General features: G+C 42.4%; 1 protein-coding gene across 4 annotated transcripts in view; it reads right to left on the bottom strand.

The window, feature by feature from the left end:
* The window catches only part of LOC147899675 (Aldolase-type TIM barrel family protein), a 92,730-nt gene that overhangs the window by 43,243 nt on the left and 34,458 nt on the right, over nt 1-15,029 (bottom strand). For all 4 annotated transcript variants that reach the window (XM_087378355.1, XM_087378356.1, XM_087378357.1 and 1 more), the window contains exons 4-6: nt 3,730-3,838; nt 3,382-3,518; nt 3,085-3,221 (exon numbers count right to left, since the gene is read on the bottom strand). In XM_087378355.1, coding sequence (XP_087234481.1) covers nt 3,085-3,221; nt 3,382-3,518; nt 3,730-3,838 — 383 coding nt within the window. The remainder of the gene's footprint in view (nt 1-3,084; nt 3,222-3,381; nt 3,519-3,729; nt 3,839-15,029) is intronic.

The following is a 15,029-nucleotide window of genomic DNA, read 5'->3' as shown; positions in this document are numbered from 1 at the left end:
TGAGGTACCAGATGTAGGTTTTGGCTTGCTGTACTTTTCCTTTGCCCCTATGATCAGTAGCAAAGGCTTGATCTGCATGAGTAGAAGCAGCACTGTTTTGACAACTCTGCTCAACCTGTAGGAGTAGGGAAAAAAGCTGATCAAAACAATATTGGTTGGAGTTACCTATTGCCACTAGTCTAAGTGTTATAGCAAATCCTTGATATGAGTTAGGGAGTCCATCGAGTGTGGTGGACACAACTTGTGAGTCTGGTACAATCTCATCAACATTGATGAGCTACTTTCTGAAGTCCTTGACCTGTGTCAAATAGGCATCCATGCTGCCCCCTTCATTCATCTTAACATTGTCAAGCTGCCCGCGCAAATAAGCAACTCTGGCCTGATTGTGTACCTGATAAAGACTGGCCAAAGTGTCCCATGCAACTTTGGCTGTTTTGCAAGACCGAATGTCAGTTATAACAACTCTCTTGCAATTCATGGCAATCACTACATGTGCCTGTGCATCTCACAAATCCCAACAAATTTGTTCTTGTGTTGGAGGGTTGACGGTAGGCACTGAGGGAGTAGTGGTAGATGAACCAGAAGTGGCAGAATTGGCTGCGGTGGCAACAGGTGCCTATGATGAAGAGACAGGTCTAGCCTCTGATGCAGATACAATTTTCCAAAAGTTCCTGGACACCAACAAGTGGCATACCAAGTACGACCACATGGGATAATTGGCTTTTCTCAGTAGCAAGCATCCCAAAAGGTTCATGATTTGCCATTGCAAATGAAAATCCCCAAAAAATAAAAAATAAAAGTGCATGCAAATGTCAGTCTCAAGGCTACAATGCGAAGAGCTGGCTGCCCAAGTATCTGACTGCTAACTGCAAATGCAGCAAATGTCTACAAGTGTCAATGCCAAAACAGCTGCTCAAACACTGAGAAAAATGCACAAGCTGTCCCAAAAATGGCCTGCAAGAAAATGTATGTCCAATCAAAGGACCCTCTCGCAGATAGTTGTCCTGCAAATGACCAGCCCAAATCAAAGGGCAAAAATCAGCAAATCTGTCCAAGGCAAATCTAAGCTGAATCTGTCCACAAATAGTGGCTTAATGTCCCTGCAAAGCAACTTCCCAGGCACGAAAGCCAAATGCAATGCACAGGAGGCAAAAGCCCCAATTTTGAAGGGCAAATTACCTAGATGAAAGGGCAAATGCAAGAAAACCCCAAATTTAGCTGAATCAAGCAAATGTCACTACAAATGAAAGGTGACCCAATCTCACTGAGTGTAAAAATGCCACAGGGGGGGTGAGTATATGTCCCATGAATTTTCAGATTTTTTAGCAGCCTGGGGCATAATTTATCAATGCAGAGTGCCATACACAACTATGTGCTCAACAGAGTACCCACACGGGCATTGAAGACCATTACTCCCTATGAAGCATGGACTTCCCACATGCGGGTGTTTGATGAGTATATGTCCCATGAATTTTCTGATTTTTTTGCAGCCCAGGGCATCAGTGCACAGTGCCATACACTCCGCAACAAAATGGGCTTGCAGAGCGTAAACTTGGACAGAAATGGAAATGAGCAGATGCGTGCTTAGGGCAAGTCTTTGCCAAACAGATTATGGTTGGATGCCATTTTGTGTTCCAACTATGTACTCAACAGAGTACCCACGCAAGCATTGGAGACCATTACTCCCTATGAAGCATGGACTGGCCAGGCCTGTGATTTCCCACATGCAAGTGTTTGGGTCATTGGCATACGCACATGTTCTATCTCAGCTGAGGCATAAGCTATAGAGGATAAGGCCATCAGATGCATTTTCATTGACTACAGTTCACAAAGCAAAGGATATCGGATGTATCAGCCCAGCACAGGGAAGAATATCATCAGCAGAGAAGTTGTTTTTTCTGAGAATGCATCGACTTCACCAAAAAAATTGTGCGTGCATGTGTGTGTCTGTGTACATGGAAATCACTTCTGACATCTGAATAAGTCTCTTTCTTAGTGGATGTCTTTCCCCTCCTTTTATCGGTCTCTTCAGGATGATCATTCCCTTTGAGGCCTTCCTCCAACCTAGTTAGAAGTCTTTATTACTGCTACTAGTTTTGAGTAGTAGATGTTCCACTTGGGACAGCTACGTAGTATGTTTTTCTAAATGAAATATCTCTTTTTAAAAAGAGAGAGAAAGAAAGAAAGAAAGATACATTAACGTCTGCGGAAGGCATCGCCGGCCTATGGGACAAAGTGCTAAGCTCACCAAAAGGGAAGAAACCCATACAAGCCACAAAGGGCTGCGCGCTAAGGCCCTTGCTGAGTACTATGCTGAAATTTAAAAAAAGCTCCATAGCTGAAGCAAAATCCAGTACAAAATATATATCACGGGAATGGCGGAAATTGGAGCTAGGCTGAGACTGGAGCTGGACTCAGAATCCGAAACCCGGCACTGTGGTGGCACGCCTATGATCTCTGAACTCGCTGAGCTATGTGTGTGTATGAACGCGCGCGCACGCACACACATACACACACAATTACGGATGCAGCTTAATAAATCTTACAAAATCAAAGACTGCATCGAGACTTTCTACAAGTTGTTGATCAAGTTGGATATTCAAGAAGGTGACAGTATGCAAGCTATGAAGTTCATAAATGGGCTGAAAGAGTCAATTCAAAGGGAGTTGATAGTGTTTGAGATTGATACTCTTGAAAGGACTTACCAAATGGCCTTAAGACTCAGGAGAGGCTTCAGCATGAAGCTAATCAAAGGGGCAGAAATAATATGCGTGGAAGAGAGAGACAACATTCACAAGCAAGAAGTCAATAACAAAGTGGAGGAAGGAAAAGCATGAAAGAAAGAAGCCTATGCAAAGATATCAAGGATATCAAAGAGGCCATATGCTATAGATGTGGTAAGCATGGTCACAATTCTTTTGAATGCCAAACAAATAGATGCAGATTGAATTTAAGAAAAATATCATAACAGTTCAAATTAGAAAGATTTAGAATCGCCAGCCTTGTATCAACTTAATATGCAGCGAGCAATAAAACTTTAGCATCAGAAATGTCATGCTCACCACAGAAGGGAGGCTAGCTTACTTGTTGCAGCTTTGAGTCGATGGAAGTCCATATATTCAAACACGTCCCCATTAGCAATTACAGGAATTGATAAGGCAGATACAAGGTTGGCAATCCCATCCCATTGTGCAGGATCTTTTGGCCTGTCTGCTATCTTTCTGTGCTTCAATACAGCAAATCCAAAAGCCACAATTACTGGTACAAGACCATAAGAATGGATTTAGACATCATTCCTAGTCTCACAAGGAAAAGGGGTATGTTGCTGGGGAAAGTGACAGGAAGTTGATGCATTGGGAGTCACATTGCCACAAGGTATACCTCCCATGAACTGCAATGGCAGAAACCCCAGCTTTCTCAATTCTTCTAGCAAGCTCAACTGTATCTTCTGGTGTCTTTAATAGACGTATTTTGCAGGTAACGGGTATGTCTAGATTCCTCTTCAAGGTCGTCAAAATCTGAAAACTCAGAATGCCTATGTGTTAATCATCTTGACCTCACATAAGGGATATTATAAACGTAAGGCACTTTTAACATGTGTCCATTGTGTATCAATTCTACAGATAGCTGACCCAGACAGTTCTCAGTACATAAGGCTCATAATGAACTAGGTGGCAAATGATAATGAACATTAAGTTCGAAAGGATCCAAACAGATCTAGAAAATTACATCATGTACAGCCTCAGGTCGAGACAAAAGTGCTGCACCCATGCCTCCACTGATTGAGAATGACTTGGGACAGCCCATATTCACATCAATAGCAGCAACATCACGACACCTGCAAGCAGATGTTATCATTCAAAACCATCATCTTTGTAAACAAGAATAATGTGTGACCAGAATTATTGCCCAGATCCGAAGTGCACAAAAACAATTCAAAAAGTATATTTTAAATAGTGTTTATTCTTTACATGGATGATATCTAGAAAGTGAAACTTCAGCCAAGAAATTAGTTCTATTCACCAGATAGATCGGGGGGAAAAAAAAAAGTATTGAAAGCAAGATGCAGGCATGAATACCAGATTGATAACGCTTCGCACATCCACAAGGGTGTTCTAACACCCCCTTCAGACTGGCTTTGGGGGTGATCCTTGGTGTGTTGGGCAATGATGCTTAGCTTAACGAGGGCAAATCAAGAGCACGTAGTGTTTCACTGTGAGGCAGATGTGATCTTCAGAACTCCTAATGTATAGGTTTAACACTATCATGCGCACGGATTGGTATCTGACGTGTATTGGGGTACACAAGACTAGCTCCAGTAGCCCGGGGAGGCTTAGGGCTAGGCAGGCTTGATTCTCAGATTGAGTGGCAAGGGTACGAACCAGTTAGAGGTCTTCGCTATTTTTGGCACATTGGGGCCGTCCTCTCAACGCATCTTCAATTTTTTCTGAACACGACTCTGCCGGCCGGTTTGCACGACGTTAGCTAGCAAAGGGCTATCTCCTATAGGCCTGAGTCTATATAAGGGGCCCAAAGGTTCAGTTCTCAGAGAGCCGATGGGAGCAAGTCTAGTTCCCTAGTGCTAGGTCTAATCTTGGATTGAGTCGCGGACGCACGCCTGCATCTTAGTGTAGCCCAAGGCCCAACAGCAAATCCAAGGCCTCTAGGCACCACCTGGTGGTATGGGACACCAAGCTAGTTAGGATCTGGTTGGGAGTTCGTGCCAGTAGCTCAGCTCATGGCATGGAGGGGACATATCCTGATTCGGAATCGTATCTCGTAGATGTCATGGTTGGGTGGTGAGTAGCCTGGGCCTCTACGATGATTTGATTACAAAGTTTGCCTTCAGTGAATTCACCACCGCTCTCGACGAAAAGTTTGAGCCGGTTAATGCGAATCAAACGGGGTTGATGCAACAACTCCAAGGGATTCAGGCTTCTATCACACTTTTGACCAGGCATGTGGATGTTGTAGCTTCAGTGTTGGGTCTGAATATTACACCAGATTATCTCGGTGATCAGAAATCCAAGACCAAGGAGGTGGTTGACACTTGGTTGCACAAGTGGCAAGTACTCCAAATTTCACCCTTATCCCAATGAGAAGAAGATGCAACTTGCAGTAGGGTATTTATCAGGGAAGGCTTTATTGTGGTGGAAGAAACTCCGACCAAAGCCTGCCACATGGATCAAATTTGAAGAGGTCTTCAGGAAAGAGTTTCTAAAGAAAGGAGGAGGACTATGATATCGGAGGCAAGCTCAAGGCCCTCGATATGTCCAAGCTGAATTTGACTTTTGAAGTCTATCTTCAGAAGTTTCGTGATTTGTAGACCAGAGCTACAAAGATGGATCCCGTCAACTTGTTAGGTTTCTTTGTGGATGGTTTGCCTCACTCGTACAAGATTCAGATCAAGAACAACAAGTGTACTACTTTGCACGAGGCCATGAACTATGCGTGCATCTACGATGATACTATGGCCAGTGTAAAGGGAACCACTACTGCCAACACGAGTGGGAAGAACAAGAGGAAGTTCTTCCAATCAATAACTGGTACCGGGGAGTCGAACTCAGTTGACAACGCCTCCAAGAAGAACTTGACTCAAACGAAGAATGATCGATCCTGTTTCCTCCGCACCCTTAAGCTCAAGAAAGAAGGACGTTGTTTTATTTGCAAGAAGCAGGGCCACACTCGAATGATTTTCCTAAGCGCAAGAACCAGATGCAAGCGCCAGGACCAAAGCTCCATGCGAGACAAGGCACCAAAGCTAAGGGAGCTAGCCAAGCATCAATGACAAGTATTTTTGTAAATGTCATTACCTGTCCACTTTCTTGTAATTACACTTTTAATAAATTGTTATTTGGCCCCAATGACCTTTTTTGAGCTTATGGAGAAGTAAGGGACCAAAGCGTTCACATTCTCTTTGATCCGGACAGCTCTCACAATTTTGTGAACTATAAACTTGAGGATTGGGCTGTCCACGACATCTAGCGATCACACCTACGAGGTGCAGCTTTCAGCTTGGAAGCACTTTTGGGATCGTAAGGCTGACAAACTTTCTATCCGGATTCAAGACTACACACACCTCTGGATTTTAAGACAGGATAAGCTCTATGCCAAGATGAGTAAATGTGACTTCTTTATGAAGGAGATCATTTACTTAGGACATAAGATTTCTTCTGAAGGTATTAGCATTGATCTAGATCGTATCCAGAGGTTTTGGAATGGCCCATCCCTCATACAGTGAAACAACTTCTTTCCTAGTATTTACGGTCTTTCTACGGAAGTCTGTGCGTGATTATTCGCACATCACGGCATCCTTGACCAACATATTGAAAGGTCGTGGACACAAGTCTACCCAGCCGATCTCTTGGAATGATGCATTGAACAAGGCTTTTGAAACCTTGAAGCAAACTATCAAGGAAGCCCCTGTTCTTCCTGCCCGGCCTTATGTTTTAGAGGCCGATGCGAGTGATTTTGCGATTGGGGTAGCTTTATTCCAAGAGGGCAGACTTGTAGCTTTTGAGAGTAAAAAGCTAGACGACACCCAATATCGTTGGCCCACACTAGAAAAGAACTGTACACAGTTGTGTATGCTCTAAAGGTTTGGAGACACTACTTGTATGGTTCCAAGTTTCTTGTATTGACAAATATTCAGTCAATCAAGTATGTGTGTGACGCGTCGGAATTGAGGGGAAGAAAGGCTAGATGGGTAAAGCTAATGCAAGATTTTGATTTTGAAATACGTTATTGAAAGGGTTCAATGAATAATGTGGCGGCTGCCTTAGGTCGAGTCAAGTTTGTAAATGCTATGTCATTTACGGAAATATCCTCAGACCTGTTTCAATCCTTGAGAGGGCTTTGTGCAACTCATAGTCATTTTAATTCTTATTGGCAGAAGGTCCAGGATGGGAGCTCCATGGTTGACCAGGACTCAAGGATTGTGTCACCTACGGTACAAGCAGCAGGAGGTCAGCGGATTATTTGGAACGGCTTGCTGTTCCGGAATGCAAAGATATGTGTGACAGATGTTTTGGATCTTCTATCCAAGATTCTCTGGGAGTGTCATGATGCTCCTAGTGCTGGACAATCAGGTATACATCGGACTCTCTCTCTTGTGAAACATACCTTTTCTTGGCCTAAGATGCATGCCTTTGAAAGCTATGTGGTAGGTTTCCGGGTTCGTCAGGTTACTAAGGCAGAACGCCTTAGAAGCGTGGATTTATTACAACCATTGCATATTCCCGATGATAAATGGGAAAGTATTTCTAGGATTTTATTACCGGTTTGCCTAGAATGCACAAGGGTCATGACTCCATTTGGGTCATAGTTGACCGTCTCACAAAGATGGCTAGATTCTTACCTACTAGATCGACCATATCAGCTGTTCAGTTGGCTCACAAGTTTGTGGACCAATTGTTTAAGCTATATGGTTTGCCTTCCGACATAATCAGTGACTGGGACAAGTAACTTCTAAACACTTGTTTTTTAGAAGTTAGAAACTACTCGGAGTATGAGTTCCGCAAATCATGCACAATCTAATGGCAGTACAAAGAAGGTCAACCAATTGGTTGAAAATATGCTTCGGGCATATGTTTCTAAGAGAGAGTCTTCATGGTAAGATTATCTCCCCATGATAGAATTTGGTTATAACAGTGCAAAGCATTCAAGTATTGGCTACAGTCCTTTTATGCTTATGTACGGATTTCAACCTAAGTCACCAGTTATGGTTGGGTTCAAGAGAATTCAAAATGATGCTGCAAGGACATTCTTGCAAGACATGCAAGAAATGTTGCAGGTTGCCAAGGAGTCTATTTGAAGTGCCCCAGATTGGGACAGATTTTATGCTAATAGACATTGTTCACCCAGAGAATACTCTGAAGGAACGATGGTACATTTACATATTCCCAAGGAATCCAAGAGCCTAAGTACTAGTTTGGTTGCGAAATTACCCCCCAGATATTGTGGTCCGTTTAAGATTATTAAAAGAATTAGACCAATTGCATTGCCTCTTGATGTTAAAGTACATCCAGTTTTTCATGTTAGTAGACTGAAAGAGTTACTGGGTGCGGATGATCAACTTGTTTCCCCTCAAGAAATAATAGAAGTTACTGATTTGACTTTTATTCCACACGAACCTGAAAGTATTCTTGAATTTTATGAAAGACAAATCCGTAATATAACTATCACAGAATACAAGATCAAGTGGAAGGATCGTGTTGAGAAAGATGCAACATGGAAGACATTACCTAACCTCCAGAGGACATTCCCAAGTTTTCTAGCGAACTCGGGAGTGAGTTCTTAGAGGAGGGGAAGTATGTCATGTGCACGGATTAGTATCTAATGTGTACTAGGGTACACAAGACTGGCTCAGGTAGCCTAGGGAGGCTTAGGGCGAGTAAGTCGAAACATTGAGCGACTACGTTCAAGCGAGCCCAGAGTTCGAGCGATGCTTGTGAGGAACTTTGTCTAAACCTATTGTAGCAATAATTTAAATGGTTGAATCTACATGACATTATCAGAGATTGTTTTCTAATTGGTTGAAAATATGCTTCGAGCATATGTTTCTAAGAGAGAGTCTTCATGGGAAGATTATCTCCCCATGATAGAATTTGGTTATAACAGTGCAAAGCATTCAAGTACTGGCTACAGTCCTTTTATGCTTATGTATGGATTTCAGCCTAAGTCACCAGTTATGGTTGGGTTCAAGAGAATTCAAAATGATGCTGCAAGGACATTCTTGCAAGACATGCAAGAAATGTTGCAGGTTGCCAGGGAGTCTATTTGAAGTGCCCCAGATCGGGACAGATTTTATGCTAATAGACATCGTTCACCCAGAGAGTACTATGAAGGAACGATGTACATTAACATATTCCCAAGTAATCCAAGAGCCTAAGTACTGGTTTGGTTGCGAAATTACCCCCCAGATATTGTGGTCCGTTTAAGATTATTAAAAGAATTAGACCAATTGCATATAAACTAGAATTGTCTCTTGATGTTAAAGTACATCCAGTTTTTCATGTTAGTAGACTAAATAAGTTACTAGGTGCGGATGATCAACTTGTTTCCCCTCAAGAAATAATAGAAGTTACTGATTTGACTTTTATTCCCCACGAACCTGAAAGTATTCTTGAATTTTGTGAAAGACAAATCCGTAATAGAACTATCACAAAATACAAGATCAAGTGGAAGGATCGTGTTGAGAAAGATGCAACATGGAAGACATTACCTAACCTCCAGAGGACATTCCCAAGTTTTCTAGCGAACTCGGGAGTGAGTTCTTAGAGGAGGGGAAGTATGTCATGTGCACGGATTGGTATCTAACGTGTACTAGGGTACACAAGACTAGCTCAGGTAGCCTAGGGAGGCTTAGGGCGAGTAAGTCGAAACATCGAGCGACTGCGTTCGAGTGAGCCCAGAGTTCGAGCGATGCTTGTGAGGAACTTTGTCTAAACCTATTGTAGCAATAATTTAAATGGTTGAATCTACATGACATTATCAGAGATTGTTTTCACTTATTTTTACAAAGATAAAACTTACTATTGGATAACTCATAAATCCATGCAAGTCAGCAATCACTCAATGAATACCAAAGTTGGCAGCATACAAAGAGAAACCTATAATTTGATAAATAATAAATCCATGCAAGTTAGCAATCATTCAATGGATACAAAAGGTGAAATGTTGCAATGTCTACACCTTGAGGCGATCACTCAAAAATTATGTAAGGTAGCACGTGAGTTGAAGGGGTTTCTTTATTTTGTGGAGTTACATACAAACAACAATAGTCCCACCCATGAGTTGAGTGGCAAGGGTACGAACCAGTTAGAGGTCTTCGCTATTTTCGGTGCATTGGGCCCAGAGGTTCAATTCTCAAAGAGCCGATGGGAGCAAGTCTAGTTCCCTAGTGCTAGGTCTAATCCTGGATTGAGTCGCGGACGTGCGGCTGCATCTTAGCTAGCCCAAGGCCCAACAGCAGATCCAAGGCCTCTAGGCACCACCTAGTGGTATGGGACACCAGGCTGGTCACGATCTGGTTGGGAGTTCTTGCCAGTAGCTCAGCTCGTGGCTCAGAGACAGATTTTGCATATCCTCTCCTCCCTTGGGATCTTAGGTATAATCCATCTACGCTTCTCTTGTGAGCTGGTCCTTATTTTGCATATTAATTCCTTTTGACTATTGAGATGTCCTCTCCAAAATATTTATGCATTGCATATCTGTCCATCAGGTTGATTTTCTGCTTGTAAGAATTGCATTTTTGTACCTAGATTGTGCCATATTTGTGTATCATTTTCAGCGTCACTGTGTTCCTAATTTCACATGATTCTTCAGGTATATCAGCCGCCTTTATCCCCCGTAGTTCCATCCACTCCTCCCCATCTTTGTACCAACCAGTGGTCTTAGTGGCTTCCATTGCTTTATGTGGTATCCCGTGTGCATCCATCTTCTTAACCTTGTTGAGGTATCCCAGATAATGGCATAGTGCTTCACCTTCCAGTGGTATCATACTTGTTTCAGCTAACAAGATGGGATACGGTGTCTGTGTTTTAACTCCCAACTCGCCTACAATAGAGCGTTTATGCACTGTTTCTATCCTTGGAGAGCCCGGGCGCCTAGGCTGGATATCCAGAGAGAACCACTGTTTGCACAAGCCTGGTGTATAAAAATTTCCTCATCTCCCAATTCCACAAATGTGCCTTTCTGTATTTATTTTGGAAGTTGTACAATGCTTTTAAACCTCCCAGAATCCTACGTTCCACACATGCATTCCACTTGTAATTATCCGCTCAAGATCTATAGCATGGCTAGCCACTATTAACTAATAGTGGTTCTTTTACATCCAGAATGAGTATTCACACCTTGCTTTTTTGTGCTCTCTCATCTTTCTATAGTCTTTTTGCTTTCACCCAAGGCCTAAAAGAAGTTTCGAATCAGCAATCTAATTGCTCTCTCTTACAAATTTGCACCCTCTTCCTGCTGCTCCCCTTGCAAATTCGCCCTCTTTCTAGGCACCTTCCTTGTTATCCACTTGCCCTCTGGCAACTTTGCTTCGCTCATCTACTGCTCCATGATCTCCTTCTCCTATTTAACTTGGTGATTTGCTGAAATTCTGCTTCAGCTTGCTATTTTCCCACTTCCCACACCATGGACAAGCTTCAAAGTAAGTGTAATTCCCAGATTTAGCCTCCTACTACAAGATTCAATTTCAGGCTGTTTTTCTCTGTTACAAATTTCGTTTTTCACTTTGATCACTTCTAAAAGTGAATTCTTTTATTTCTAACCTAACTGACTTGAAGTATAAGAGATTTGGTCATGTTTTGGATGAAAAAAATGATTTTCAAATTTTAAAAGTGACTTTTAGATTTTGTTTTTCACCCGTGGGCCTTTCTAAAACTAGCTTTATTTATTCCTAGCATTTATCCTTAGAATTCTGAAGTTGCTAACCATGTTCAGGTTTGAATACTAATTATTTCTAATTTGCAATATGCATTTAGAGATTGAGAGATAGAATGGTGCCAATTCAATAATTTCATAGATCTTCTACAGTTTTATGTGTTGAGTTCTCCCATTTTTCATTCATCGGGGAGATCACGTATTCACGTCCTAGGATTTCTAGGTTACCCTCGGTTCTGTCCGAGGGTCTGCATTACTACTGTAATTGAAGCTGGGCATCATTGTAATAGAGAAATATACCTGGGATTAACCTAGGTAGGGGGTGTACTTCATCCATACCTCATCAGGTGCTGGACTCTTTTTTCTTCTCTTCATGACCTTTTTGTGAAGTTTGAATGATATGTGTGGATGTTCATCTCAAAATAATAGCTATTTGAAATTGAACTAGAAATTGTGCTTATGCATGACACAGAAGGTGATTCGTGATTTAAGGTTGCTTCCAAACAGCCATCTAACAAGCAAAAGGATGATGCAGGCAAAGCAAAGAAGAGAAGATGCCCATTATTGGAAGAAGCCAGGTTGTCATAACAATGAATGTAGGAAAACATTGGAGAAAGAGAAGAAGCTCTAAATTTTCCCCAAGAATATCATTTCCCAATTTAATGTAATCGTAACACCAAGCCTCCATCTAGAGAAGAATCTCCAAGAAATAGATGATTTGGAAAGAAATGGCACATGGTAGTTAATATGCTTCAATCGAAGCTCGATATTCTCTGAATTAACAACCTATGTATCCTTATCCAATTGCTGAAATTAAACACCAGCTCAAAAAACCATGATTGTTTTAACAAAAGAAGAGAAACACTCAAATAAATTTTCATTTGACTTAAGAAGCACCTTATGTGCTTTTCTAGAGCTTTCTCTTCAGTGTCCAATCACTTTCTCTCCTCCATATCAATGTTACTAGAAGAAGAAGAAGCTGATTTACACTCTCCTTTAGAATGCAATGCCAATTTTTCTTCCTCAATGCAAGTCTTTTTTCTCATATCTATCCACAAAGGATAGTTTTTTCTCTAGATAATAAGAACATGTATACATGCAACATGCTACAAGATTCATCATTGTCCAAGCTCTAAATATTGGATGCAAGAAGTAGAACTACCTAAGCTCTAGCAATGAAGAAGGCACAATAGTTAGGAGAACATGAAGAGACATTGATACAAAATGGTAGAGTATTATTACCGAAATGTGTGCAGCAAACCCTCCACTCAAACAGGCCAACATAGCAACTGGTCTCATTGTGAAGATCGGGCATGAAAAGAGAACTCCATGTATGTATAAGATGCATCTAAGAACCGAGAGTAACTTTATCATTAAAAAAACAAAATTCCTTACCTTCAACATCTTTCTTAAGTAGGTACGATTGATTGATCACGCTCTTCTTTTGCAAGTGTAGAAGTCATCTCTTTTCACTTCTCATCAAATTAGCCTTCCACCTTCCCTACAATTCAATCAACAAACATGCAATAGAGTTTTAATGCATCGCAAATATTATCATCAATGAGAAAGGGTATAAGGCATAGCTCTAGCCAAGGTGTGAGTAGGGTTAACCGTGAATCCTATAAGCATTGTCCATCACATAATACGTCCTAGTATGGCAGCTATTAATGGATCCCGAGCTCTTATGCCATTATTGCCTCAATTTGTCTCGCTTGTTCCAAGCTTTGTCTCTATTCCTTAGTAAAGCTCTTCATAAACTTTTCATCACAAGCGTTCATGTTATACAAATAGTCCCTGAGGTTTCTAATACAATGAGTTTATGTGATACAAATAGTTCTTGAGGTTTCTAATACATGTGTTTATGTGATAGAAATACTCCTTGAGGTTTGTAATGATATTGCAACTTCAACTTCATTCAAATTGCAACATATTAAAAAATCCAAGAAGTTTATAAAGGGAGTATGCAACTGACTAGAAGTGATCTTTTACACAAAACATACAAGTAAAATTCAATATTGCACTCAAATATTGATACGTTGGAGAGCATCCACCAAAAACACTCATCTTCAAATTTGGCTCAACGAATTTTGCCAAAACTCTTACATGTCTCACCTTGTTGTTTGTATAAAGTTCAGCTTTACTTTCCAACCAAGCTATAGTCATATGATTGGCTTTCATAAAGAAAAATATTTCACCTGAAAGAAATTTCCAATCATCATCTTTCTTGATCTCATTCTCAAACTCTTCATTTATCTTGGTCAAACATGGATCCACTTGCCACCAAAGACAGCTCATCATCAAATCTTGGCTCAATAAAATTGTGACTATTGTAGGCTTCTCTCCTACCGCCATTGCTCCCCTCCCCCTCGTCTCCCTCCTCCTTGCTTCAGCCCCCCCCCCTCCCCCCCCGCAGGGCCTCCTTCCTCCCTCTCGCTTCCTCCTCCTCTCCCTTCACCTCAGCTACTTAGGCGCCCCACGACCTCCCCTCCCACTCTGTGAAGCCGCTCTTGGCTGCAGCTGTTCGTAGCAGCAAAGGCAGTCCTTCCCCCCCTCCTCCCCCCTCTGTGCTCTTGGCATGCTCTTTGGAGAGGCCAAAGTAGACGCGGCTGCTGGCAAGCAGTTCATGCTGCTCCTAGGCAGCCTACGGCTGCTCCCAGGCAACTTGGGTCGTGGGCTCAGCCCCCTTCGGGCTAGGGGTGGGTAGGCGCAGCAGTTTGCTGCCCCAGACCGCCTCAAAGGGTTGGTGTCGAGGGCCCCTTCTAGTAGGTAGCCCTCACGGGCCGGTGCTTTTCTATTCGAGTTTGCTTAGTGGGCGTTACCTGCCACAAAGTGCTTGCTTTTATTTGGCATTTGCTTCAAGGAGCTCCAGTTTTTTTTTTGGTGCTCGCCCCAGCTAGCTTCACGGCTGGTTTTTTTGCATTTGGAGAGTTCTTGGCTGGGTTTCAAACAACCTTTCATCTTCGCATTCCCACTAGGAACATTCCTTTTTGCTGGCCTCTTTCATCAGCCTTCAGGAGGTTTTGAGAGGGCGCCTTACCTCTTTCAGCCTCCTTTTTCCTTTTTCCTCCTCTTCTCGCAGAGCAGCAGTTGTGTATTGTCTTCTAGAGACCGAAACTTCATAGTGACCGTTGGTCTGGCCAGAGTGGCTCGCATGTCATCACCCTCAACTTCCCAAGCTGTTAAGGTTCTTATCTCTAAAAAGGACAAACAGCAGGTGAAGAAAGCCATACAGTCACTTCAAGATAGGGTAGTGGCAGGCAGGATAGTTGGCCTCACGCCAACCACGAGCCACGTTCACGATTGGATTCAGGTGAGCTTAACATTGGATAGAGACCCTCCCTTTATCTACCTTATCCCTTGGTACCATGGGTTCACGATTGATGATATGGATTTGACTCATCATGTGCCCCACTTCCCGATGAAGCTCCGATTTCCAGGGCTCGACCTATGGCCCTCCTCAGGTGGTTTTACTTGCTTCCCACACGGGGGGGGGGCACTAGTGTAGTAGATTACATCATGGGATCCCCTACCTTCACTTCATGTATCACTAACTTCACCGTAGCACCACTCCCTCCAGGAGCTGATCACACATACCTATTCTTCACTATTGCCACCCCACGCTTAGCCACACCACACACACC

The sequence above is a fragment of the Dipteris shenzhenensis genome, chromosome 8 (assembly GCF_047967505.1).
Source record: "Dipteris shenzhenensis isolate YYH24624 ecotype China chromosome 8, Dip_SZ_1.0, whole genome shotgun sequence".
Classification (NCBI taxonomy): Eukaryota; Viridiplantae; Streptophyta; class Polypodiopsida; order Gleicheniales; family Dipteridaceae; genus Dipteris; species Dipteris shenzhenensis.
The sequence above is the reverse complement of the archived record's forward strand: the minus strand, read 5'-3'. Positions and strand labels throughout refer to the sequence as shown.